General features: G+C 40.2%; 4 protein-coding genes across 4 annotated transcripts in view; 1 reads left to right on the plus strand and 3 right to left on the minus strand.

The window, feature by feature from the left end:
- The window catches only part of wwc3 (WWC family member 3), a 28,114-nt gene extending 22,606 nt beyond the window's left edge, over positions 1 to 5,508 (minus strand). Inside the window, exon 1 of the mRNA XM_033965092.2 lies at positions 5,070 to 5,508. Coding sequence (XP_033820983.1) covers positions 5,070 to 5,215 — 146 coding nt within the window. The 5' untranslated portion in view covers positions 5,216 to 5,508. The remainder of the gene's footprint in view (positions 1 to 5,069) is intronic.
- A 1,854-nt stretch (positions 5,509 to 7,362) lies between these two features.
- LOC117370236 (putative claudin-24) lies at positions 7,363 to 9,375 on the plus strand. Its single transcript, XM_033965628.2, has 2 exons — positions 7,363 to 7,385; positions 8,734 to 9,375. The coding sequence occupies exon 2, from the start codon at positions 8,741 to 8,743 to the stop codon at positions 9,362 to 9,364; it is 624 nt and encodes a 207-aa protein (XP_033821519.2). The 5' UTR covers positions 7,363 to 7,385; positions 8,734 to 8,740; the 3' UTR covers positions 9,365 to 9,375.
- Positions 9,376 to 13,901: 4,526 nt separating this feature from the next.
- cldn34a (claudin 34a) lies at positions 13,902 to 16,179 on the minus strand. Its single transcript, XM_033965501.2, has 2 exons — positions 16,043 to 16,179; positions 13,902 to 15,179 (listed from the first exon to the last, which is right to left on the minus strand). Exon 2 carries the CDS (start codon positions 15,172 to 15,174, stop codon positions 14,326 to 14,328), a length of 849 nt encoding a protein of 282 aa, XP_033821392.1. The 5' UTR covers positions 15,175 to 15,179; positions 16,043 to 16,179; the 3' UTR covers positions 13,902 to 14,325.
- A 4,129-nt stretch (positions 16,180 to 20,308) lies between these two features.
- Positions 20,309 to 25,149, minus strand: part of shroom2a (shroom family member 2a) — a 29,852-nt gene continuing 25,011 nt past the window's right edge. The window contains 5 exon segments of the mRNA XM_033992095.2: positions 20,309 to 21,855; positions 22,320 to 22,592; positions 22,940 to 23,099; positions 23,301 to 23,834; positions 24,679 to 25,134. Of these exon segments, the coding sequence (XP_033847986.2) occupies positions 21,583 to 21,855; positions 22,320 to 22,592; positions 22,940 to 23,099; positions 23,301 to 23,834; positions 24,679 to 25,134 (1,696 nt within the window). The 3' untranslated portion in view covers positions 20,309 to 21,582.

A 25,149-nucleotide genomic window follows, 5' to 3' on the forward strand; every position in this document is an offset into this window, starting at 1 on the left:
AAATATTAACTGAAATTATTTTAACTTTAATGTTGTTTAACCATGGCAAATCAAAATATTACATGTATGCATATAAGGTAGGCACACTGGTTTTATATGGATAGTATGTATATGATACAATCTTGTCTTGTATCACATACAAGACAAGATTGAAAACAACCTATTTGAATTATTTTACACAATGATTTGCACATTTTAGTACATTTCTTATGGGAAATATGATCTAATGTTCCATTGTTGAGAGTTAAAAGATTTTCATATTATTTTTTGTCATTGGGTAGGTTTGTTTGATTGGGCATGAATCAAATTGTTCTACAGCTAGTTAATAGTAAACACTTTGGTTAACTGCAGTGTTTCAAAGCATTCATTAGCAGATACAGCACATTAAAGCATAAACATGTACAATTAGGCTCCTGAGTCAGCAGCTGCTTCGCCTTGAGCTCAAACTGTGATGACAGAAGCCTCCATAGAGAAAGTTAAGCACACTACAGGAGCCAGTGTCACAGACTGGCCTTCTCTTCCTCTCGAAATACATGAAGAATGGTACAGAAAGCATCAAAAACAATGGTGGCCAACAGCTTGAGGTTGGCATGTCCTGTTTAGGTTGCTCTCTGTACAATATGGTCACAAACCAGAGAGGGAGAGAAAGAGTAAGAGAAAACAAGAAAGACAGAAAGAGATGAAATACAGAGAGAGAAAGATAGTGAGAAAGAGTGAGGAAATGGAGAAAAGTCTGACGGCTTGTCAATAGTGAGTAACTTTTTTAATCCCACAAACAACAGAGTGACGAAGTGTAACTGACAGGACATCAGCTGGGCTGCCCCGATTAAATAGATTTAATGTGACTTATCAAGACTAAGACTTGATTAGTCACTAAGACTAACTAATAATCTAGTGTTGTTATGGGGACTATAAGACAGTATATTTCAATTCTTACCTTAAACATGTTACCTTAATCATTAAAACATTTAGGTTTAAAAATAAGTACTTATTTTCTTAAATACTGTATGACTAAAAGGAGTGTTAGATGAAGGGGTGAATGAGCTATGTTTCCAAAATCAAACTGTACTAACAAAAAGAAATCAACAAACAGCTGAAGATTGGTATGTCCAGTTTGAGAGCCCTCCACACAAAAAGGACAGAGGAAAAGCAGAGGTGCATTGCGGCTAGTGCTAGTGACCTGAATGGCTCAATGTCAATTGTTTGTTTTAACAGCACTATGAGCTAAAAAAAACTGTGTATTCGTCATTCATAGTACTATACACAACATTATACAACATTTCAAAAAATGTTGAGATAAGACAAGGTCATGTTTACTCCCCGGTGCTTTAACGTTCAGGTCAGTTCAGGAGGAGCTGAACCATCAGCAGCAGGAACAGGACTTAAACATGCTGTCCATTTGTGTACAAGACTCAGAGGCCAAATGACACCGGATCAAGCGATGGCATGTTCGCCAGCCCCCTGCTCCGAAAGACAAAAAGAGCCAACATAAAGAAAAGACTGGGGAAGCAGAATGCCAGCGGGGTCCTGTGCATGTGAATAACCTCTCCATGCTGGAAACACGGCTCGCTCTTTCCAGAATAATTGAATTTGTTTTGCTTTGTGCCCAAATATAAAGAGCCCTCTTTGCTGAGCGGCAGGCCGGGCTATGGGTGTTGCATAACAGAGCTAATAAAGGAGGGCTCCGGAGCAGAAAAAGGGGGAGACACGTGGGAACTTCCCCCTGTTCGGCTGCTGTGTCTCGGGCCGCGAGCGTGCACTCAGCCCCTGGGCATTAGCGGAGGCATGCTTGACATAACAGCCATACCACCACAGCAAAAAACACACAGCAATGAAGCGCTTATCTGCTCCAGGACCAGGGCTGTCCCCAAGGAATCCCTGTCCAATGTCCACTAACACTCAAACAACAGCTTGTGTTTACCTGTTCAAACTATACTTAACTACTAACTATATTAAAAATGTAACTACAGATATTAAGATTTACATTTCAACATTGTCCAAAATATAAAAGGTACAACTATATGGTTAAAAATTGTCACAATTAATTACATTTTATTTTTTTACTAAAAGATCCTGTAGCTGCAGCTTAGACCTCTACAAACATGTTCTGAAATAGATTGGGATTCTTCAGTCCTGTCTGAAATATTAATGCTCCTGGAGTTGTTTACAATGTGCACTAAATGCAAATGTAATCACAATCTCAGTACTTTTATGAAAAAAATCTATTTGATTTTTTTCCAAAATTATGCAGCCCACTCCACGATGTAAAAAATATATAATATATAATCATTATTTTTGTCAAAAGAAAGATAATGATTATATAGTCTTCTTGGTTTGTTGTGGTAGGCACATTGCTTGTAATGGCTATATGTACTGTTCAATGCTCCAGTTGAATGGTACCAGTGTTTAAGTGATTAGGGTATAATCCTGTGGGACATGCCCCCTATGGGCCAGCAGATGTGAGGTCGGTCCCAGCAGCGCCCCTGGGCAGGTTCACACTCCTCACCATGGGACAGTGGTACCTGGGCTCAGGGTGTACAAGGACGCTGCAGGACATACACAGAGACTGGGACTTTGTTTGAGGAGCGTCAGGTGGGAACTGAACAACCACCACAATATCACGGTTTAGTTCAGTCTTAGATCTTAGCACACATGAACGATGTACTAGGACTTTAAGCTACAACAAACTAATTACATAATGAACTCAAGACTCAAGTCAATTCAGCTCCTTCTTACCCACTTGTTTTTTTCTACTGTTTAAGACAAAGACCAAGCCAGATCACAATTATAATTTTATCACAATTCACGTACATTTACAGTTACTTCATTATCACACTTCTCTGTGATTGGTTAAATCCACCTGCCACTCACTTAGCGCATTATGGAGGCTGGCCAATATGAGAAGCAGATGGAAAAAGGGTTTGAGCATAGAGCTGCAACACTACACAACTTTTACATACAGTAAGTTGTGTATTTGTTTAATCTAGGCCACAGCAACATAAAGCTATTCCAACTATCAGTAGTATTTGATCAGGTGACAGGCTCCACGCTCGGGCTCCACTAAAGCTGTGGAACATTGCACTAACTTGCGGTGTAGGCGGCCAGACCGCATCACGTGGTAGATACCAAGCTTCAATCATTTGAGTTTCTGTGTATTTTACTCCTGCAATTCCCCTCATGCTTCAGTGACATGCAAACGGTTTATCCATACAAAGGGAAAAGGCTCAGATGATGAAACTACTCGAGACAAGATAAGATATAAATCATGGCACGGATGGACAAGAGTCTAAATGTTTAAAGTTGTGGAAGAAGTACTACTAGAAAAATGCTGCACACTGATCTTATTTTGGTTTATTGTTAGGTATTTCTTACATTACATTTCTTAGATTCCAATTGTAATATTGGGTGTATTGCTGTATGGGTCTACTTTAAACAATTTGCAAGGCATTACAGTCTACTGTATTTTGACTTTGTGTAATTCATAGCTTCCATGTCTGCAGATCATACTTAACAATGCAAAATCACAGTGCAATGAGGAGGAAAAGGAAACCAGGTTTGCCTTATCAAGATGCATGCATTGCATCTTGATAAGGCAAACTGTACTGTACTGTACTGTCCAGTACAGTTTAAAGTTGCATATACTCTTACAATACTCTGAATTTAAATGCAACACTATAATTCCTGTTAATCTCTGAAAATCCGTGTTGAAAGCCAGATTGAGTTGGTCAAATCCCAGTCGCCCCACAAAAGCACATCCTTGCAGCTTTCCCAGTGGCCCAGCTAGCATTCCTGACATATTTTCACAAGGAATCATGGGAGTTGGAGTTTTAAAGGGCCTGTCAAACTGTTGTTGACTGTCAAAGTAGAGCAATGTGTTTTACAAACTTAGGCAACTGAGATTGTTAGTGCTGATATTAGTGACACATTTTTCTGATGGTCCACAGGACCAGTCTTAAAGTGCAAGTGTTTAGTTACCGGTAGATTGACAGAGCTGTAGTCTTATTTTAAAATAAAATGTATATATATATATATATATATATATATATATATATATATATATATATATATATATATATATATATATATATATATAAATATATAAATATTTGGTAAATAAATGGAAACCCAATGTGAACTAAAATATGACGTTTCTCCTACATATGTAAGCCTATGTTGATGGATGGTAAGGCTGGACAATAATAGTCCACTGTGTTGTTAAGCAGGAATGTACAGGTCACTACTGTCATAAACACAGATGCTTTTAACACAGACATCAAGTTGCCTCTTCAGATTACGCCAAAAGATGAGCTCATGTGATGGGCCATAACTTTGACATTTACAACATGCAGTAGTACAGAGAAAATAGATATGGGATGTGTATATTAGGTCACAAAGATGTCAGTTCTTAAAGCCTTCTTAAACATAAAATACATACTTCCAAGTACTAATTTGTCATTTTATGATTTTTTTTTTAATTATTATTATTACCATGTTAAATTCTTTGCTGTTAAGGCTATAATATGATATGCAAATAGTTAAAAACTGACAACATTCTGAGTCTGAGCTGCCTGCGTTTTTGCATTTAGTTTTGCACTTTTGGTTAATATCTGGTCATGTTCAACCAGTGCCTGTTAAAAATATTTATTAGACATAAGAAATATTGTATGGTCATACAATGACCATACAACCATACATGGCCCCGTTAGCGCCACTCTTGTTGCAATAACGTTATAAAGTATGAAAGAATAGCACCAGTGGCAGCGGCTCAGTGGGTGACCTGGGCGTTACATCCCGTGTGTCTGTGGGAACCGCTCAAGAGGTGGAGGCCAATCTCAGCTGATTCATCTCCTCATGTCTCTCTACAACTTCAACACAGCACTGTAACATTTTAAAATGAGCCGAGGACATTGCTGCCTCCCGTCCCCGTGATAAACAAAACAACATACATACGTGCCACTATGCTGCCCCCTCCACTCCCTCCCTGCGCCCTGCGCCCTGGCATCTTCTCCAAACGTTGTACTCGTTGAATTAACTTTTGACAGCACTCGGGGCCTGGTTGCATTGCATACCTATCTCTGGGGTCTATCCATGAAGTTTGCCGTGTGTTGTGATCGATAAAAAACACTCTTCCGTCGTAGTCCCGTGCTTCCTCCCAGCCTGCGGGCAGCGGCAGCTCCGAGCTCTCTCTCCGCTTTCCGCCGCTCAGCCACGGCATAGCGTCGGGATGGTGAGCCCCCTGCCCTGCTTTTTATCCCCCCAAAAAGTCGCTCCTCTTCACCGCATAACAACACTACGCCGCCTCGCCGCTCTGCTCCGTGAAAAGTAAAAACGCCCCGTGCGTAAAGTTTCCACTAAAGTTTGCGCACTGAAAAAGTCCCCTCGGAGATACATCCACTTTTCTGGTAACGAACTCCCAGCGCTCTCACGGTCCTCGGTCGTCCATGTTCGCCTCCTCCACCATATTTCATTCCTCCGTGTCCATATTCGGCTGGAGCAGATTTGCATAAAGAGTCGGACGTAGAGGAAGGCTGTCGCTTGTCCAATGAGGAGACTTCTGCGCGCCCCGCGATTATTAAAACGTAATTATGCAGATACAAAGTTGATTTGACATATTGGCTAAGAATAGCACGCGCCAATATTGAATACTGAGCTAAAAGGGATGTGCCCCGTGAAAGTAGGAAACTCTATCCACTTGTCAAGACGGAACACATTTTTGCCATAAATGCAGTCACACGAGACTTCTAGATTAGACCTACAATACCATTACAATATTGACCAAATGTGTTAGGAACATGGTTTAAACTTATTCCAATGGGTTCAAATTTGTGGGCTTGATGTGCGATACATTAACGCCATCTACTGGACCAGTTTTGAATGCAAACTTGTAATAAATAGGTCTACTGTATTTGTAACTTCTTCAGACAAAGGGGTCTTATGCCCTTTGTCTGAAGAAGTTACAAATACAGTAGACTAACCTGAAAATAAATAAATAAATAAAATAAATACAATAAAAAATAAATAAAAAATAAAAAATAAAAATACAATAAAATAATGAATGAAATAAGAATATCTTCCAGACCTATCCTTCCCTATCCTTTATTACTTCTCTATTTTTTTTTTATTTATTTTTTTTTTTTAAGGTATACACTGGTTCTATTCTTGTTGGCAAACAGGTGAATTTCATTTCCTAAAATACATGAGCTTTTATATCACATTACTGTCCACGCACTTACTGTTCAGTCCTTGTTCAGTGGCGCCCCCTTCTGGACATCAAGGGCTTCCTCACTGTCAGCTGAGCACTTCTCTGGAGGAGGTGCCGGGGATTTTTATCAGTGCATTTTTCAGTTTGTGACATGTCAAACTCGCTGTGTGCGTGTTTACGACGTGGCCAAATATTTTCACATGTTTCAGCTTTGATCTACGGCCTCCCACATAAAGTTCCCACAGGCTCCGGTCACAATAAGACGCACTGTTGTTTCATTTTCAGTCACATGAAGCAAGGAAAAGTTAAATGAACTGTTCAAAACTAAAGAATGATTTAGGCTTATCAGGACATTTATTATTATTTAACATGTCAGTCATGGGTCATAAATGTAAAGAATGATGATAGGAATATATATTTGGAGATTAGTGTGCAGACTTATTACTTCTGTGGTTCAAATACTCATGTGATTATGCTTGTAAAAATGTTTAGAGAGTTATTTTTTGTGTTATGTTTTTTGGCATTTGTTATTTTAATGTTCTTTTTCTTTTCTTTCTTTCTTTCTTTCTATCTTTTTTTTTTTTTTTTTTTATTGCTGCTTTATGATAATGCTTTTAATTGTAAATGATTTATAGAAAACCTGTAAGCGCACTGAACTATATTCTCAACTAAATGTGAAACAGCCCTCACTAATTCATTGACTGATGACTGATTCATTGACTTTGATTAATAAAATTGTGCATTTAGCATGTAGTTTCTATCTGCAGTCTTCAGGCATGTACTACAACATACAAAATGAAATAGCCATTATAAAACACCACATTTTTGCCTACATGACAAAGAATGATACACTGCCTGGCCAAAAAAAGTCGCCACCTGGATTTAACTAAGCAAATAGGTCTGAGCCTCCTGCAGCTGGCCAGGTCTACGTTCAGCAACAGTCTGTGCTCAAAGAATGAGGTCAGCTGACACCAGAATATACTGAATGACCAGGTTATTCTATCACTGGATTTTTTCCTCCCTGATGGCACGGGCATATTCCAAGATGACAATGCCAGGATTCATCGGGCTCAAATTGTGAAAGAGTGGTTCAGGAGCATGAGACATTATTTTCACACATGGATTGTCTACCACAGAGTCCAGACCTTAACCCCATTGATAATCTTTGGGATGTGCTGGAGAAGACTTTGTGCAGCGGTCAGACTCGACCATCATCAATGCAACATCTTGGTGAACAATTAATGCAACACTGGATGGAAATAAATCTTGTGACATTGCAGAAGCGAAATCGAAACAATGACACAGTGAATGCACGCTATAATCAAAGCTAAAGGCAGAACAACCAACCTTTTCTTTTTGGTGGTGACTTTTTTTTGCCAGGCAGTGTAATATTCATTAATGCAACTTTTTTAGTAAAGGGTCCATCACTTGCTTGTCTGTGGTACATTCTAGCCAAAACAATAAACTCCTTCATAGAAACAAGCAGGAGCTGAACCCTCTCTAGAAAAGTTATAGTGCACCTTCAAAGGACAACAAAATTCAGCAGGTAGAATTAATATTGTTAATGTGCAGACGTGCAGGTATTTGGACCTATTATTAATATTTTACTTCAGTCACTTTGGACTTTCCTTTTGAACATATATTTTACATATGTTACATAGTGCATATAAAGGAGCACTATGTAACTTTTCTGCTGAAGCGTCCGCTACATTCAGCTTGTCTACATGTTATTGTTCTGCCTAACTTGTTTCAGAGTTTGGCATCGTGCTTTTTTCCATTACAGGTGTTTTATAGCTCAAAAACACATTCAAAACATGGTGGTCACATGCTTAGATTAATAGATTAAAGACATATGGTGCAACATTACAGGCAGAGCAATAACATCACCGTAGAGACAAGCAAGTGGCAGAAGCTCTGATCAGAAAAGTTAGATAGTGCATTTAAAAACTCAAATATTCCCTTTGCATCAGCACAAAAAAGACAATATTTTCATTGTTTCATTGTTGTGTGTAAGTAATCTGAAGTTCTTTATGAAGACTGTGTGAGGAAGTTTAAATCAAAGTCATCAGGTCAACCTTTGTAGGACTCCATGGATGCAAAAAGGCCTGTGTCTCAAAGAAAAAGTGCCATTGAAGCCTTTAGTCTGTATTGGATGACGTCTACTGCGGCTGCACTGGTGGGAAAAGCATTTGACATAGATCTTGTCTCACGCCGGGTCATGTGTGCCTCTGCCCCTGCTGCCCATTCTTGGCATGGCATCTTGGGGCAGGAGGACCTCTGAAGGGGGCTGGGTCTGGAGCTGCTCTGGTCCTCTCTCCTCCCTGCTGTAGAAGATGAGTGCCTCTCTGAGTGTTTCTTAGCCCACCAGCTTGTAACGCTGAAAGTCAGATAGAATTGCCAGAAGCATTGCCAGTAGCAGCTAACTCGCTCCTTGTCTCCTTTGGACTGTCCCAGACTCCTCTCCTCCTCTACGCCAAATACTTCAGACTTTTTACACACAAAATGGACACATGCACCTGTGCTATGGAACTACTGGGAATGTTGCTGTTTGTTAGTGCTTGGCTTTGCACCTTAACTACCACTATCCTGCCACAGTGGCTGACAATGTCCACTGCTCTTCTACCTGTCGAGAGCTACGACTTGGGACTTTGGGAGACCTGCGTTGTTCAGGACGTGGGGGGCATGGAGTGCAGAGCCTACGACAGCCTTTTGGGACTATCCCGTGATCTGAAAATGGCTCGTTTGTTTATGTGCTCATCCCTGGGTGCTGGTTTGCTTGGGATACTGGTCTCAATACCTGGATTGTATATTATCAATACCTGTAAGGACCAAGATGGTATTCGGACCAAGCGGGCTCTGACTGTAATCGGAGGTGTGCTTGGAATAGTAGCTGGGGTCCTGTGCCTCATTCCTGTATGCTATATGGCGCACCTCGCTGTCATTCACTTCTTTGATGATAAGGTCCCAGATGTGGTTCCCCGTTGGGAGTTTGGTGAGGCCTTGTTCTGTGGATGGGTAGGGGGATTCTTGCTCATCATTGCTGGGCTAGTGTTGATCTTCTCTAGGTCGTGTTCCCAAGAAGAACCCCAATCCATGGTGCAGAGGAGGTATCACTTCATGAACTCTGACGTTGCCTACAGGAAAAGGCAGGAGTATGTTTAATGACTTGAAATTTAAGATTGGGAGTGTTAGAGAATCATATGTAGAAATGCACCGGATGTACTGGTAGCCTTAAGTTAGTCGTACTTTGGGTTTGCACAACTACTAAAGCAAGTTGTTGAACGTGTCATCCCGAGTCTCAGCAAATACTGTATAAAAATAGTTATGCGTGTTGGTTGCCATACATTGCTAAAAAACACAGAAATTTGTTAAAATGTGTAAACAAATAGTTGATTAATTTTATAGTACAGTTGCATTAGATGTCTGAAAATGATTTTACCTGATAATTCTGTCAAGATATCGATAAAAATGGGTTATACTGTACACATGCAAATTCATATCCAAAATGCCAATCATCAGCCGTGGAAAATAATAATCATACTAAAGCACCAATGAAGAACTATAATGCTTTAAATCAGCTTTATATTTACATTGATGTTCAACACACAAAGACAGACAGCTGTGTCGTTGTCCACATCACAATATGTCGTACTGTTTAAGGGTAACTTAAAGCTTTGTATATGACACTTTTAAGCTTATGTTCCATGCTGTGATTATAAGTTATTCTGAGTTTTTTGTCTTGTCTAGTTTTGTAAGTTTATGTGCAAGTGTAAATACATAAAATGGAAATGTAAAGAACATATTTGTGAGTTTATTGTCTTATTTATTATTAGGGTAATCAATGACATGTTTACTGTAAGAACTAAACCAAATATTTGTTTTCCATGTGATAGGCCTGTAGTCAGAGGATCTCATCATGTGATTTTCCAAGTGTAAATTAAGGTCATTTTTTTCAGTTACCTCTAGATCCTGAATTTGTGTCAAGGTTCCTAGTTCAGTAAAAATACTTTTCCATTGTTTTGCCAAGCTCCCTGCCAGTGCAAACTGAAAACCACTGCCATAAAAAGAAGTGATTACCAGATTTGTACCAACGTTTTGAAATACTTCCTGTTATGTCAGAGGTGAGACATGTGTCCACATGTGGCTAATCTGTTGATAATTACATAAAGCAGCAGTCTCTAATCATCTGTGTCCCTCAGTGGGCAGCCCTCTGCAGGGGGTCAGAAGGCCCCAAACAGCCCCACTCCTCCAGCCTCTGCTCCAGGTGAGTGTGGGGCGATGGAAACTGCTTTGAGCCTAATTCCTGGAGATTTGTCGGTGGCTCGCTTGGCTAATCTGTGTTTAATGAAGTCTTTAATGGGCGCGTGTACCGTGAAGAATGTGGTACAGTCGGTCTCCCGCACGACTCCTGCTTGGACATCAACACATGTTTCAGGTTCAGAGGTCATCATGTTCTGTTTCCCTCCTCCTCTGTTTGTGTGTGCACAAAAACACTTCACTATCCGTATCTGAATATGTTCTGAGGAAGCAAAGTAATGCAAAAAATGTAACAAATGTTAGTAATGAACTTGGCTTAAAGTGTCTGAATGAGTCAAAGTACAAGTATGCAGTAGTCCAACACTATTTGTACTTCCTAGAGTTTGAGTACTGATGGAGGTAATGATTCTTTCATAATGTCTGAGGGGCCAGAGGCAGTGTCCTGGTGTGTCCTGGTGTGTTCTGGTGTGTCCTGGTGTGTCCTGGTGTGTCCTGGTGTGTCCTGGTGTGTCCTGGTGTGTCCTGGTGTGTCTTGGTGTGTCCTGGTGTGAAGATGCTGTTGAGGGAGGTACAGATGGAGCCGAATGTGTTACAAATAAAATTGCACATGTATAGGAAAATAATTACCAAATTATGAACTGAGCTCTATAAAATATATTTGACTTCAGCAAAAAATACATAAAAAATACCTTTTGTGCATGTTGATGGACTTAGAGGAAATCCACGCAGACATGTGGAGAAACATGCAAACTCTGCACAGAAGTCAAAACTTCTTGCTGAGGATTTGACCACCATGTCACAGGCATTTAGATGAAAACAATATCAGTTCAAGAATTCTGATGTAAAACACGTCTCTTTTGGTGTAGGCCTCCACAAAGGCATAAATACTTGCAATGATAAAATACAATGCCTGAACCACATAACTGATAGAGAGTAAATGCTATTTCAACACACACACACTTGGATTGCCCTTAAATGTATGGTGTGTAGAGGAGTCTGACTGTAACATGACCCTGTAGAGACAGCTCAGATGGAGATAAAGATAATCCAACGCTGGACTTTGAAAAGACATTAAACTCAGTGCAGCATGCAGGATTTTCAGCTTTCAAAAATCATACTTCCTCTGATTCAGGAGATACAGGAGTTAGTGTCCTCACATCTTTGTAAATCCGCTTATCTGTCTTTAAGGACTGTCAGCACCAAGTCTTCTCTGTCAGGGGTTCAAACTGATGCCAGGCATTATCTACAAATATCAAGATATGCAGGTGATAAGAATCCTTACGTTTTATAAGTGGGCAGTTATATCTATCACTGTAGATAAACCATAAAAGTATTGTTTTGAGTGAAAGTTTGAAATAAATCTGTGTTGTTGTATATATCTAATTTTGATCACCATTGTGTATTCTGAGATTGTTTTATCAGAAAGATAGATGTATTTACTTTTAGTAATGTTGGATATAATTATTTTGAAGACTTAACTGCAGACCAGGAATGACTGCAGTTTAAGAAATGTAGCCTCATGCAAATTTTAAACTCATCTTAATTATGTTTTATCAAATTATTATTTATTTATTCATGTTTTAACAGTTTTATAGTTACAATTTAATAACAGGTCAACAACAAAAACTGACAGAACAAAATGTTAAATTGACAAACCATAAAAAGCATCAGTTGACATCACAAGATTTAAAACATTTTTCTGCAGATGTCTGAAATAAATGCTTGATACTTTGATAACATAAGGTGATCATGGCCCTTTACTCTTCCATTCCTCTATCAGCTGCTCCAGTCGAACCAATAGAGCGGACGATGGAGCAGATTAGATAAAGCACAACCACATGAGCCTTATCTCGGACTGGGAGTGTGCACGAGGTCTCAGAGCAGAGGCAGAGGCAACACAGGAGACGAATCACTTAAAAAAAACCCACTATCATCTACACTAATATTTACCGGTATGTTGTCTTCAAATCCAAAAGGACAATTTATGACACTGGCTGCGGTTACATGCACACACAAAATCTGATGTCACATTTTTGGAGCTGTAAGATTATTTAAAACACATGTAAAAAGCCAGCTCATTTAATTTCATTTAATTTAATTTGTCTTTATGTTTACTCACATCAGATTTTGCAGTTTACATTTTAGTAAACTTGAAGATCCGATTGTAATGTTTATTTGGTGTATGTGAACAACGGCAGTGTTTCTGCTTCACTCACTATTTTGTAAATGTGCAGCAATACAAGAAAGTCCCATAAGATAAACTGACAAAACACGTTTAGGCTTTAGCTAGACTTATTAAATAATATGCTGACTTTTCAAGAATATATATTTTATTGATTTTTTTTTTTTTTTCATGAATCCCAGAATGATGGAGCCAATATGGACAGAGATGAATTATGAAAAAATGCAATGCAGTGCAATAAAAAAAAAAAAAATTACCCATTATTAATTGCCGCCCCAATAAATAGTTTCATAATACAATCAATACATCTGGTCAAACAAAAATGAGAATCAGAATCAGACTTTATTGTCCCAGATGGTATATTTCCTGGGCTGACTTACAAACAGCTCCAAACAACACAAGATAGAAGGAGCAATGTGTTAAAATAATTCAAACTTGTATCCAGTGAAGTAATAATAATAATAATGGCTTACACTTGTAATGCGATTTACAGGCTTGTCAAAGCCTCTCAAATCACTAGTCATTATTCATTCATTTCCACACTTGGCGATGGTAAGCTACTATTGTAGCCACAGCTGCCCTGGGGCAGACTGACAGAAGCAAGGCTGCGCCATCAGCCCCTCCGACCACCACCGAGCACACACCACTTTCATACTAGGCAATGTGGGTGAAGTGTCTTGCCTAAGGACACAACAACAGAACTTGGTCCGAGCAGGACTCGATCCTCCGACCTTCAGGTTGGGACCAACACTCTAACCACTGAGCCACTGTCACCCCAAGTGAAGTGCCCCAAAATTCGCTTTCCGGCCCCTGTGTTGCGGTCATAGTAGGTCCACAGTTCATCCATTGGTGGGACTTGTGTGTGTTTTTGAGCAGAGAGATGGTGCTGCTGTGAAGAGGGCCTTTTGTTCTTCAGCCGCTGGACGCCTCCAGAGAGGTGCACATGCCTGCTCTCGTCAGCCTCCCACTGCGTCACATGAGCAGTGAGACCCACCCTTCCCTAGCCCTCCCCCGGTCTAAACCAGGTCTAAACCAGGTCTAAACCAGGTCTAAACCAGGTCTAAACCAGGTCTAAACCAGGTCTAAACCAGGTCTAAACCAGGTCTAAACCAGGTCTAAACCAGGATAATAATAACACTACAAGGCTACTTGATCTTGGATAACATGATACATAAAACTTTATAATGACATATACACACCCTGCCGTGAACTCTTGATTTATCCAGTGAGTTTATGACAGTCCATAATCTGTACGGGGGCAGAGGTGTCTCCATAAACTAGCAAAACACAAAGAACACGGAGTTGTAGCTAACAATTTTTCCACAGTTGATCTACTATTTAATTGCAGACTGACCACCACCAAGGCGTGACCCCAATCCCGCAATGAACATATTGCCTAGAACTGTGCCTGAACTAGGGTATAAGTAATAGTAATGATCTTTTCTTCGTTGGACTACTGCAGACCGGGAACATTTTTAGATTAGGTTAAAGGTTGCAATTGTTGGCATAGCATAAAAATAAAATGTGTTTTGTCATGCTACTTTCCTGATTTGCTTGTTTCATTGAGCTTTGTTAATTATTGCAAAAACGCTGTATCTTTTGACTATTGTTACTTCTCTCTGGCTGTAATTCCACTTAATCCACATAGATTTATCCTTAAAAACAATTCAGTCTATGTTCCATTTTAAAAGGTTTTCCCATCACTTGACACTTCTTCCAAATGAAAAGCTGGATTATCTCTGTCCTTGTTTCCTCCATTGGGCTGTTGTGTCGAGCTCGATCCGAGGCTTGTTTGAGTCCAGGGACCATACAGAGGGTCCAGCGGGTCTTTTGGGGTCTCTGTTTTTAGCGTTTGCCAGGCATAGCGATAGCACAAGAAAGTCAGACCACTTAAAAGCATTAGCACTGAGGCAAAAAAGCCCACTCCAATGGCACTCCCCACTTTCTGACTGACTGGAGTGGCAGGAAAGTGGTACTCTGGTGGAAAGTCTATTGTGCGATTGTTGAGGATAGAGTTCAAGTTCCAAGCTATTGGCAGCAATGTGCAAAAACCAGTAAACAAATATATAATCCCAGCTAGGAGAAAGACAATCTTAATTCTGCTACGATTTTTGACAGAAAAGTATGCCATTCTTATTCCATAAGCAGCAATCCCATTCCCAGTTAATCCAGTAATCACAGCCAGCATCATTAGCACTTGCCCTAGTTTGATCTCTGTGGGTAAAAATGATTCTGTGATACTAAGGTACTGGCAATATTCAATTTCAGACAGTACATGGCTGTAGAAACATATTCTCCAAATCCCGACCCAGGCCACTCCGGAGTTGATGACTGTCGTGTTGTTGACAAACCACACTCTCCATTCATCCAGCCCGAGAGTGGCCAAAGTGATGATCCAAGAGAGGAACCCCAAAACCAGAGCCAAGAACTGCCAGTGGGCTGTGTGAGCGATGTACAACATGATGTCCAGAGGAGGATGACTCATACACAGACTAATCCAATCACGGAAGACATCTGCGACATCTTTGTGCATTACACCTGGAAACATGGAATAAATGTGTCACTATGTTTTTCATTTGTACAAGTTTTGTCAATCCAATCCAATCCAATCCACTTTATTTATATAGCACATTTCATAAACAAATTGTTTCCAAAGTGCTGCACAGAGACAAAGTGACATAAAAAAAATAAAATCAATAAAATCAATAAAACACATAAAAATAAATAAAAGAAAGAAAAGAAAAGAAAAACACAGAGGACCACACAACTCACGCGGTGTTAAAAGCCAGAGCATAAAAGTGGGTCTTAAGACGAGACTTAAAACACTCTACAGTGGGAGCTGTTTGAACGTGGGGGGGCAGGGCGTTCCACAGTTTAGGTCCAACCACAGAAAAGGCCCTGTCCCCTCTGGTTTTAAGTCTGGTCTTAGGGACCACGAGCTGGAGCTGGCCCTCAGACCTCAGAGTGCGCACCGGGATGTAAAACTTCAACCATGTTTTAAGCTTCGACATCTTTCGCTAAGAATGCCCCAATTTAATCCAATTACGACTAACGTTGAGTTTTTACTCCCCCTACTGGTTTCTAATGATTATTGCTGGTTTCCGGACTGTCCACATAAGGGTCTTAATTCTTCCTTGTGCCATCCATACCAGAATTCCTATCCTTAAAATATTAAATCTATCTGAGACAACTGAAAAAGCTGTCTGCTCACGTGCTGACTGGTTGACTACCTTGCATTTACAATATCAAGAACAAGCCCAAACAATAAGCAAAATGTGCCTAAATTGTCCAGATAAAATAATTTACAACTGAATCCACTGACTGTCCACTGAAACTAAATTAATTAATTAGTTAACTAAAATGTAATGGACAAACTACTTTATAAACATCATACAGCCTACCTTATCTCCTCTGTATTGATGCCTTTTAAGTACAGCTCCATCCGTCATCTTAAACAGGTAAAGAAAGACAATGATTTATGATAAAACTTTCCCTTTGGTAAATATTGTACAACAGTTTGGAGAGGAGACAGAAGTCCTTTGACGGTCTGAGCTCTGGTTCAGTCTGCCCACACAAAGCAGAGGTTAATGATTGTCCATTCAAACCTGTGCAGGAGCTGTAAAATACACACCTCTCACATTGTAGCCAACAGGTACTTTATTTATCCAGCTGCTACTATTCACTGTAATTTGAGATACTTTTATGTGCTACTGCAGCAGTGAGTTATCTGCACATTCAGTTATTATACGCAAGCAAGTCTAATTTGATCTATAAGAGGCAATGTTATGTTTTTCTCAACTACCTTTTAGTGATGACAGGATCCAGTCAATGATTGGTTTCACTGAAATCAGTGATAAAAATAAATAATAAATAAAATTAAAGCCGCAAGCGGCGATGATGGCCCTCGCCCCCCGCGCGACCACCCCCCCACGCGACCGCCCGGGGCCGGCCACCGCCCCCACGCACCATTTTCCCCGCCTGGCCACCCCACGGCCGCAATCCGCGCCCCTTCACACAGTTTCTATATAAATATGTGTGACCAACACATTATAATGGAGGTCCACGGCGTTGAACCGGCAACCTCGTGCACAATACAGGTATGGTGTAATGGACTTTTTTGCCTCTTTTGAGGTCCACAATGATCTCACCAACTTTCATGCCAATCGGACAAAGTTGTGTCTTTTACCTGTACAGTAGGGGGCGCTATGGAGGTCACTGGCCACATGTTTATTATGGTTCTCTATTCACAGTTTTAATCCACATCAGTGATTAGAATTTGAGCTTTTTAGGCTGATCCATGTGTCTGTGAGAGGAAATCAAATATGCAGGAAAGCAGTCATATTTTGACAGTTTGCTGTGCATAAACCAGAAAGAATATCCCCAAAACGTGGATGATTATTGACAATAATCATGTGTACATGCTGTATGTGGAATTTAAGGTAATTAGGATGGAAAACCTAGGACTAGATAGGATTCATTTGCACTTAAGGAAAAGTCGTGTAGGAATTTAAATCCAATGATGAAGTCATATTTTGAGGGCGTCCTACTCATGAACCATAAAGAATATCCCCAAAACGTGGATGATTATTGACAAACCACATGTGTACATGCTGTATGTGGAATTAGAGGTAATTTGGATGAAAAATGTAGGACTAGAAAGGTTTCACGTATGTGAAAGTGGTGTGGGAATTTGTATTCAATAATTAACTAACTTTTGATGGCGAGCTACACCAAAACCATAATGAATATTTCCAAAACGTGGATGATTATTGATGAACAAGATCTATAGATGTGGCATGTGGAGTTTGAGCTCATTCGGTTGAAAAACCTAGGAGTAGATATGTTTCATAGACATGCACGTCAAAGTTCTATGGGAATATATTTTCAATTCATTGCGCCCCTGGTGGCCAACCGTTAAAAATACCCCATGACCATAATGTAATTTTTTGGTTCTTTTCATAGTACCAATTGATTCCCCAAATTTCATACGAATTGGATAATGTGAGTGTTTCACCTCTATAGTAGGGGGCGCTATAGTGTTCATTTTTATTACAATTAATAATCCATTTTATTAATACCCTCATATCACACGTGTGATGTGAATGTGAGCTGTGTAGACCAATGCATGTGCGTGTCAGACATTTTTAAATGATTTTATTTGGAGTCTTTGCGCCCCTGGTGGCCAAGTGTGAAAATTGACCTATGCCCGTAATATTATTTTTTGGTCCACGTCATGCCCCCAATTTATTCCCCGAATTTCGTAGGAATCCGATAATGTTTGCGTTTCACCCCTATGGTAGGGGGCGCTATAGTGTTCATTTTGATTAAAATTAATATTGCATTTCATTCAAGGCCCAATCTCGCATATGTGATGTGAATGTGAGCTCTGTAGGGCAATGCCTGTGGTCGTGAGAGGACATCGAAAAAATAGGAAACGAAGGCATATTTCGGTGGCGGCGTACAGGCGAATCGTGTGGAATTCGGAGAAAACGTGGATAAGTTATGAAAACCCATGTGTCTGGATGTGGCATGTGAAATCTGAGCTCATTTGGACCAAAAACCTGAGACTAGTAGCGTTTTGAAAACACGCTGTGAATGAAGTGGCGAATTTTTGATCCAAAATGGCTGACTTCCTGTCTGTCATTGAGCAGTACTTCAATTCATATTTATGCTTATCCACCCATTCTCTATCACTGTTCTGATTTTTGTGTGTGTTTTCCAAAATAAACCAGGCTCCTCTCCCATAGGGGTGAAATTTTAGGTGGCGCTGTCGAGTCAGGGGGCATGGGACATTTTCCCAACACCAATTTTATGAAATTTTTCGTAGATCCGGTCGATTCTATACCCTCATGTGAGACTTTTCGTGAATGTTCAGGGGGTGAAAAATGCGATTGTTTTGGCGGAAAAACGAAGAACAATGTTAATATGCAGTGTGGCCCTGGGCTGTGTGGCCCTGACTCCATATGAGAGGGGTCTGTGGCTTTGCACCGGCAACCACGTACATAATACAGGTATGGTAATTGAATTTTTTGCCCCTTTTAATGCCTACAATTATCTCCCCACGTTTTATGCCAATCGGACAAAGTTGTGTATTTTACCAATACTGTAGGGGGCGCTATAGTGTTCATTTAGATAACAATTAATAGTGCATTCTATTAATACCCTGATATCACATGTGTGATGAGAATTTCAGCTGTCTAGAACCATGTATGTGCATGTAAGAAATTTTTTAATGATTTTTTTTTTGTATTTGCGCCCCTGGTGGCCAACTGTGGAAAATGACTCATGGCCATAATGTAATTTTTTGTTTCTTCTGATGCCACTGATTTATTCCCCCAATTTCGTAGGAATCCGATAATGTTGGCGTTTCACCCCTATGGTAGGGGGCGCTATAGTGTTCATTTTTATTACAATTAATAATCCATTTTATTAATACCCTCACATCACACGTGTGATGTGAATTTGAGCTGTGTAGACCAATGCATGTGCATGTCAGACATTTTTCAATGATTTTATTTGGAGTCTTTGCGCCCCTGGTGGCCAAGTGTGAAAAATGACCTATGCCCGTAATATTATTTTTTTGGTCCACATCATGCCCCCAATTTATTCAGCAAATTTCGTAGGAATCCGATAATGTTTGCGTTTCACCCCTATGGTAGGGGGCGCTATAGTGTTCATTTTGATTAAAATTAATATTGCATTCCATTCATGCCCCAATCACACATATGTGATGTGAATGTGAGCTCTGTAGGGCAATGCCTGTGGCCGTGAGAGGACATCGAAAAAACAGGAAACGAAGGCGTATTTCGGCGGCGGCGTACGGGCGAACCGTGTGGAATTCGGAGAAAACGTGGATAACTTCTGAAAACCCATGTGTCTGGATGTGGCATGTGAAATCTGAGCTCATTTGGACCAAAAACCTGAGACTAGTAGCGTTTTGAAAATACGCAGCGAAAAATTTGGCGAATTTTCGATTCAATATAGCCGACTTCCTGTCCGTCCTAGGGCCGCACTATGATTGGCTTTTTTGCTTGTCTCCATGAGCTCTATCACTGGTGTGAATTTCGTCAAGCTAGGGCGAAAAATGCGTGTCGGCTCCCAATTCATTTTAAAATTTTGAATTTTCTAGGTGGCGCTGTCGAGCCGGTGTGCTTCGGATATTGTCGCGATGCCAATTTTATGAAATTTTTCGCCGAGCCGGTCGATCCTATACCTATATGTGGGACTTTTCGTCGACGTTCAGGGGGTGAAAACTGCGATTGCTTTGGCGGAAAAATAATAATAAGAAGAAACCCAGGAAGAACAATGCCCCTCGCCATCACTTCGTGAGTGGCGAGGGCCAATAATTTGCATGCTTGCTAAGTGTGGATGGATGGTGAAGAGTAAGTTTGTCAAAATGATTGTCATTGGTGGTATGCATAACTAGGATACTGTGAATTCACTCTACTCTGGTGTCAATCGCTGTATATTGATGGGAATTAGTTGTAGAATTTAATGTAAAAACTGCAGAAATGGATCTGATACACGGAACTTTTCATTCAAGAAAGATTTTGTTTTGAGCCAAATTGACTTTTATCTACGTTATGATGGTTTCCTTAATCAAACACGTTTCTCAGTTGTGTTTTGTGGTTCATTCCTGTACAGTTACTATTTTAACTGACCCCCTGTTATGAAGTAAATGACTGAGGAGCTGAAGTCATGTTGGAGGATGTGATTTATTGTAGTTAGTATATTATCAAACAAATCTATGCATTCACTCTTCACTGTGGAAAACATAAAATACACAGGTTGAATTCTCAGCTGATTTTCATGATGTTCTGTCCGTGATGCAAACTTAAAACACTACATGCAGCAGTGAATCCAAACATTACATGGTGACCCCTCCCTCCCCTCTAAACTCGAGACTTCACTTTTGTTCAACTGTGAAGTGCTGAGTGGAACAAGTGCTCTTAAAAACAACATGTAATCGGCACATTCATCCTGTCTCCAAAGTTTATTATTGCAAAAAAATATTGAAACTTTTCTTTTACGGTACAATCATTTTAGTAAAAAAGGCCACTAGTCTTTTTTAGATACAAATGTTAATTGCATTGACTGAAACATAGTCAGATTTTATGGAGTTTTGTAACAATGTGACTTAAATCTTGATAAATACTAAAAACTGAAATGACAAAATCAGCCAAATACTGTCCCCTCTGGTGCAGATTCAAAAGTCTACAATAAATTACTAGGAAAAATAAAAAAATAAAATAATAAAAACAAAGCAAAAAGTGTGGTTAGGTAAAAGACAAATTGCAGTGGTTCATTGATGTTCAGTAAAATATGTTTCATAATAAGAGGTGGTTCCTAGTGGTTTTATGGCAGTCAGTTGTGAAGTAACAGATCAACTTTATCATAATGTGATAAAGTAAGTAAAGTAGTAAAGGTGAACCGTTCAATGCGGTTTGCCAATACATGGCTCCCTCTTCTGGACCCAAAGATCTACTGCAAGTGCAACTCAACCAAATCAAAGGTGAATGTGCTACCCACTTGATGCAGAAATGGCAAATCATGAAATTGCAAGTGACATTGTACTATTCTCTGTACTGGACATGAGTCTGCATTGCATATAACAAATCAACTAATTTCTTGAGTTTCTCTTTTTAACTTCAGATGAGAAAATGAACAGGAATGAAAATAGAAAAAAGTTGGATCTTTTTAAAACAGGTATTAGATGAGACCATCAAACTCTCCAGTCTCCCCCTAGTGGAGACAAGGACATACAGCAAATCATTCAAATAATATAAAATTAAAGTTGGTCTCTTGTCAACATAATTCTGTCCACTTGAATGCAAAACTTAAAGACAACAGTCACTTTTACCTCTAGTGGACAAGAGGTTATATTGCAACTCAAATCAAGTAAAAATTAGTCCTTTTTTAAACACAAACTAGTCAATTTTGTTCATAAGGAAAGTCTCTGTTCAATGGGCAGGCTGTCCAGGAGACACTTGAGCTGTTCCTCTCCCAGTTTGATCTTGTCTTCGAGTTTGCGCTGTTCAATGATCAGCGCTGACTTCATTTTGACAAAGTGCTCGTAGTCCGTGAGAGTGTCCTCCCGAAGGTAGTTAGCCAAAATGTCATAAACGACTCGCTCCCTCCGGTCCAGGTTCTCCTTCAGTTCCTTGGCGTCCTCGTGCTGCCGAATCAGCAACTTCCTCTTCTCAGTCAAAGTGCGCTGGAGATAAACACAATAAACATGTCAGGGAATAAAGAGTAGGGTGGTTTGCTAATGTTAATAAACAGGTAATCATATTAACAATAACAACATGATGATTGCATAATGGTTTAAGTGGATGCATCATTTGACAGTTAAAATCTTGCACCACCTGAAACATTTTGTACCTGTACTAGTTTGTGGTATAATTGGACAGTAAAACTAATTATAATGGGTGGCATGAGGAGAGAGCAGGTTTAAGCCTAATGCTATGGACTGGGGTAATGACAGTTCAACAGTTTGAGAGATTGCAATGGCAAATCTAATCAAAGATTACATCAAAACTGAACCGATACTTACTGGTAGCACTAGGGTACTACGGTAAGAATAAATGTAATTTCTATACAAGCTGTTAATGGAAACTAATGGTGAGGATTAAGGAGCTAAAACAGACCTTTTAAAATAATCCATAGTCTTCTCCTTACCCTCTCCTCCGGTGTAGCATCTTCCTCCAGACTGTTAAGGGCATTCTCCACTCGGGCCAGCCGTCCAGACAGAGAAAGCAGCAGTGACACCACTTTGTCCAAGTCTCCCACAAACATCCTGAACTTATCGAGCTCGTTGGGCTTACAGACCTGCTGCACCTGCACCTCCACCTCCTCCCCCAGAGTGTTATTGTCCAAAATATCCTCCTGAAGACTCTCCCGTGCCTCACGCAGCACCTGTAGTTTTTTAGTAAGGCTGTCAATCAGTTCTTGCTGCAAAACATACAACATCATATTAGACATATTAACAGTGAACATAATCTTCCTTCAGTGCAAGTATTGTTTTTCCAAAAAAAGAAAAAGACAATGGTGTCTCCCGTGTAAGCTGAACAATAAGTATACTTTTCACTTCTTGTAATATCATGACTCAATCATAAAAGTAGACAATAATAATCAATTTGCTTGAAACAATTTGGATGCAACATTGTCTAATTGCAAAACTGAACGAAATTGGCATGGACCATAAGGGTGAATTCTCAGCTACATAAAACCCTCTCAAAGTCTATGGGGAATTATGGGTATTACCATCATTATGATTATCAAAGGGCATAGGGTGTTACCTTTTTATTGGCCAGATCGAGGTCCAGCTCCTCCTCAGAATCCTCCTCTTCCTCTGGCATGTCCTTCATTTTGATGAGCAGCTCAGCTTTAGGAGCAGATGTGCTATAGTAAGTGGCACTGGTCACCATGGTAACAGCCACCATGTTGTCCTCTTTCTCCCTGTAAATACATAAAATAGAACATTTAATTAACGACCAAGCATGAATTAATGAAATAATACTATCCATAATAAATGTATGTCTTGATCCAGAATGATGGCACACCGTATGAAAAGTAATTTTAAAATAAAATGTGACAGCACAACAAGTTCAGAGAATTTGCATTTAGTACAGCAGTTCAAAATGTGTCAAATAAGCTCACCTGCTGTCCTGTGGCCTGGGTGCGACCTGTTTCACTGGACCTTTGCGCCTCTGGTGTGCCCCCTCGATGAGCTGCTCTCCTCCAGGAAAGATTCCCTCCATCATGTCCATGGTGGTCTTCATTCGGCTCTGGTCTAGGATCTCGGCCAGGGACTTGTCTTTGCCCATGATGTCCCGCGCCAACTCCGCCCTCTTTTGGTCTTCTGTGGTACTGTCAGCCGGTTTGTTATTGTTATTCGCCTTCTCCTCTGAGTTCATATTGCGGTCTTTTATAGTGCTAATATAAGTGTCTTTTTGTGGCTGGTTTTGAGTCACGTTGTCTGGCTCTTTCTGTCGAGTGAAAGCACAGAATACAGAGTCCTGCCCCCTAGCGTTTAGACTGCTGAGACAGGCCACAGTATGACTCTCTACTGGGGTGGGATCAGGGTGCCTCAGAAACGGACAGTTCTCCTTCTCTGTGGCTCCCTCCGTGTGGACGATCCGAATGGGAACTTTCTTCACTGCTGGATTTTGGGCTTCCACCACATGCTCAAATCTAAAATAAGAATAAAAAACATTACTTTGATATTTTCTGACCTGTGCAAACTGTTCATATCTGTGACTTCTGTCACCAAGACATATTACATTTTGATAATGTTAATATTGTGAATTGAATGATGATGATGAAAACAAGCAATGGTACCTCGAAAGCAAGTTACAGGTCAGATCAGTGGGGAAGCAATCTTGCACACAAAATATCTTATTTTCCAAAGTATTTTTAGCAATAAAACACACGTAATGTAGTAAATGAAAGATAGATCCAAGTCTAAATACGTTAGTCCACCTTTTTCCATTTCATTTGGATTTTTTAAATACAAAACACAATGTATTTTACTGTCTTGAAAGATCACCAGCATTCAAGAAATCTGAATACTAGAGAGTCTTGACTCAACTACAGTTTTCCAAAATGCTCCTTTATACCCACTCATCTTACTGACTGAGTTGATGCCAAGAGGAAAACCCAAAACATTACTTGCACTGATGGAGTAAATTGATGTTTTGAATGCCAGAAACAAAAATAGTCAACTTGCAGTTCTTTTCCATGCCTTTGACAGATCTTACTCTGATATTTCTGGATAGCCCTAAATATCAAACTGAACAGTCACAAGCTAGCACAGATGATATCAATTAGACCTGAATCAACAAACTTCTTCAAGATAGGCCAACTGTTCTGGTGTGGTTTCAAGGAATTGCTCAAATTGTCCCATGCAAGAGTGCACCGTAGAGTTAAGTTAGAACTGGTTGATCGTACTCACATGTGTCACAATACAGCCCTTTGTACAAATTAAGACTAAATCTAAATTAATAAATGAGCTAAGGAGTATTCAAAGTGTTTTTACCTGCTGGAGTTGGAGTCTTCATGCAGAGAAACTGGGGGCTTGTCACTGAGTTTCTGAGGGAAGAACTGAGGAGAGGGAGGTCTTTGCGTCTCCATATTGTTTTTCCCTATCTCCGTGTGGGACGATGCTGTGACCGGCTGCTGTTCTGCCCCTTGTCCTTTGTACATGAGTCCCTTGGCCTGCTCCAGCCCCGTTTTTGGGATGGGGGTGGGCAGAGGGGTGGGGTTAGGATGACTAGAGATATCACTAGAATTAGAAGAAGTCACATCTTGGCATGCGCTAGGCGGGTTGCTCCTCGGTTCAAATCGCACGTCCTCTTTCATGGGGTCTTGGAGGTTGTGGGAGAAGGCAGTGGGTTTATGGCTGCCTACAATGGGACTACCTCTACTAGACACTGTCCCGGGACTTGTAGGAGGGACTGTGGAGGACTCCTGCTCCCTTAGCCTGTCAGCCAACCTAAAAGCAGAGACA

This window comes from Periophthalmus magnuspinnatus, chromosome 4 (assembly GCF_009829125.3).
Source record: "Periophthalmus magnuspinnatus isolate fPerMag1 chromosome 4, fPerMag1.2.pri, whole genome shotgun sequence".
Lineage (NCBI taxonomy): Eukaryota > Metazoa > Chordata > Actinopteri > Gobiiformes > Gobiidae > Periophthalmus > Periophthalmus magnuspinnatus.